Raw genomic sequence first — 2,551 nt, forward strand, 5'->3', positions numbered from 1 at the left:
AAAAAATACAAAAAACTAGCCGGGCGAGGTGGCGGGCACCTGTAGTCCCAGCTACTCGGGAGGCTGAGGAAGGAGAATGGCATGAACCCGGGAGGTGGAGTTTGCAGTGAGCCGAGATCCGACAACTGCACTCCAGCCTGGGCGACAGAACGAGACTCCGCCTCAAAGAAAAAACAAAAAAAACCAAAAAAAACCCAAACATTTGTTTTTCGTACCTAGTCTTGCAGATAGGACCTGATTTTAAAAAGGAAAAAAAAAGAGTATCTGCTTAATGAAAGCTGTGATATGCAACAAGATTTTCACATGCTTCAAATGCCAAAGCAATCAGAAAAAAAAGAAAAAGAAAAAATAAAGAGGCCAGGTGCGGTGACTCATGCTTGTAATCCCATCACTTTGGGAGGCCGAGGCAGGCGGATCACAAGGTCAGGAGATCGAGACCATCCTGTGAATGGTGAAACCCCATCTCTACTAAAAATACAAAAAATTAGCCAGGCATGGTGGCGGGCGCCTGTAGTCCGAGCTACTCGGGAGGCTGAGGAGGGAGAATGGCGTGAACCCGGGAGGCGAAGTTTGCAGTGAGCCGAGATCGTGCCACTGCACTCCAGCCACTGCACTCCAGTTCCAAAAAAAAAAAGATTTCACATGCCATTTTCTGGCCTTGGAGATAAATGAGAGGAGAGACTGTGGCCATTGTACTACCGTTTTTCCAAGGGGATTTGCCTTTCCTCTCTCACCCTTCCACCCTGTTTCAATCAACAGTCTGTAACAAGGTAGACCTATTCATATAGGCTCCCCCTCTGCTCTGTGGTACCAGATTGTTGCTAGTTCCCAGGCATCCGTGGAGGAGGATTTTGGGCGAGGGCCCTGGCTGACCATGAAATCTGCGCTAGGCCTGGATGAGAGAGACCCTAACTGCTTCCTCTGTACCTACAGCATTGTCATGGTGCTGCGCAAGGTAAGGATTCTGGGTGCTGAGACCCATAGGAAAGACCATTTTTATCCCTCTGTCTGACCTACTGCCCTGCTCCACCTTAGGAAGGGGCTATTTGCTCCCTCATACCCTATATGAGCAGCAGCACAAAGTCCCTTTTGTTTTATCTTCCACTTACCTACCTTTTCACTATCATCCATAGGATTGGGCCCAAGTGGAAGGAGAGAGTGGGTTATGGCATGCTTCTGCACTTCCAGGCCCTGGATGGGGTGGGGTGAGCACACTGCCACCCTCAAATGTCCCCAGTGGTTAAGGGTTGTGCAGAGACATGCCAGTACTTGTGCCAACATATCCCTGCCTGTGACTGCTATGATGGAACACTGTGTAAACATATATAAACGAAAGTGCTGGACGCAGTGGCTCACACCTGTAATCCCAGCATTTTGGGAGGCCGAGGTGGAAGGATCACAAAGGTCAGGAGTTTGAAACCAGCCTGGGCAACAAAGCAAGACCCTGTCTCTATAAAAAAATACAAAAAAAAAAAAAAAGAATTAGCTGGATGTGGTGGCACATGCCTTATAGTCCCAGCTACTAGGGAGGCTGAGGCCAGAGGATCACTTGATCTTAGGAGGTTTAGGCTACAGTGAACTATGATCATGCCATTGCACTCCAGCCTGGGCAATAGAGCGAGACCTTGTCTCCTTTAAAAAAAAACCCAAGGCGGCCGGGTGCGGTGGCTCAAGCCTGTAATCCCAGCACTTTGGGAGGCCGAGATGGGCGGATCACAAGGTCAGGAGATCGAGACCATCCTGGCTAACACGGTGAAACCCCGTCTCTACTAAAAAATACAAAAAACTAGCCGGGCGAGGTGGCGGGCGCCTGTAGTCCCAGCTACTCGGGAGGCTGAGGCAGGAGAATGGCGTCAACCCGGGAGGCGGAGCTTGCAGTGAGCTGAGATCCGGCCACTGCACTCCAGCCTGGGCGACAGAGCGAGACTCCATCTCAAAAAAACCCAAGGCGGCCGGGTGCGGTGGCTCAAGCCTGTAATCCCAGCACTTTGGGAGGCCGAGATGGGCGGATCACAAGGTCAGGAGATCGAGACCATCCTGGCTAACACGGTGAAACCCCGTCTCTACTAAAAAATACAAAAAACTAGCCGGGCGAGGTGGCGGGCGCCTGTAGTCCCAGCTACTCGGGAGGCTGAGGCAGGAGAATGGCGTCAACCCAAAAGGCGGAGCTTGCAGTGAGCTGAGATCCGGCCACTGCACTCCAATTTGGGCGACAGAGCGAGACTCCGTCTCAAAAAAAAACCCAAAAAAACAAAAAACAAAAAAGAAAAAACCCAAGGCTGGGCATGGTGGCTCACACCTATAATCTTAGGAGGTCAAGGCGGACGGATCACCTGAGGTGGGGAGTTCAAGACCAGCCTGACCAACCTGGAGAAACCCTGTCTCTACTAAAAATACAAAATTAGCCGAGCATGTTGGCACATGCCTGTAATCCCAGCTACTCGGGAGGCTGATGCAGGAGAATTGCTTGAACCTAGAAGGCAGAGGTTGCGGTAAGCCAAGATGCACCATTGCACTCCAGCCTGGGCAATAAGAGTGAAACTCCGTCTCA

At 50.9% G+C, this 2,551-nt stretch overlaps 1 protein-coding gene across 1 annotated transcript in view; it reads left to right on the forward strand.

The window, feature by feature from the left end:
- Nucleotides 1-2,551, forward strand: part of LOC105510405 (chromosome unknown open reading frame, human C17orf53) — a 43,207-nt gene that overhangs the window by 26,719 nt on the left and 13,937 nt on the right. Inside the window, exon 5 of the mRNA XM_011940166.1 lies at nt 815-955. Within this exon, the coding sequence (XP_011795556.1) occupies nt 815-955 (141 nt within the window). The remainder of the gene's footprint in view (nt 1-814; nt 956-2,551) is intronic.

The sequence above is a fragment of the Colobus angolensis genome, unplaced genomic scaffold, assembly GCF_000951035.1.
Source record: "Colobus angolensis palliatus isolate OR3802 unplaced genomic scaffold, Cang.pa_1.0 Scaffold187, whole genome shotgun sequence".
Lineage (NCBI taxonomy): Eukaryota > Metazoa > Chordata > Mammalia > Primates > Cercopithecidae > Colobus > Colobus angolensis.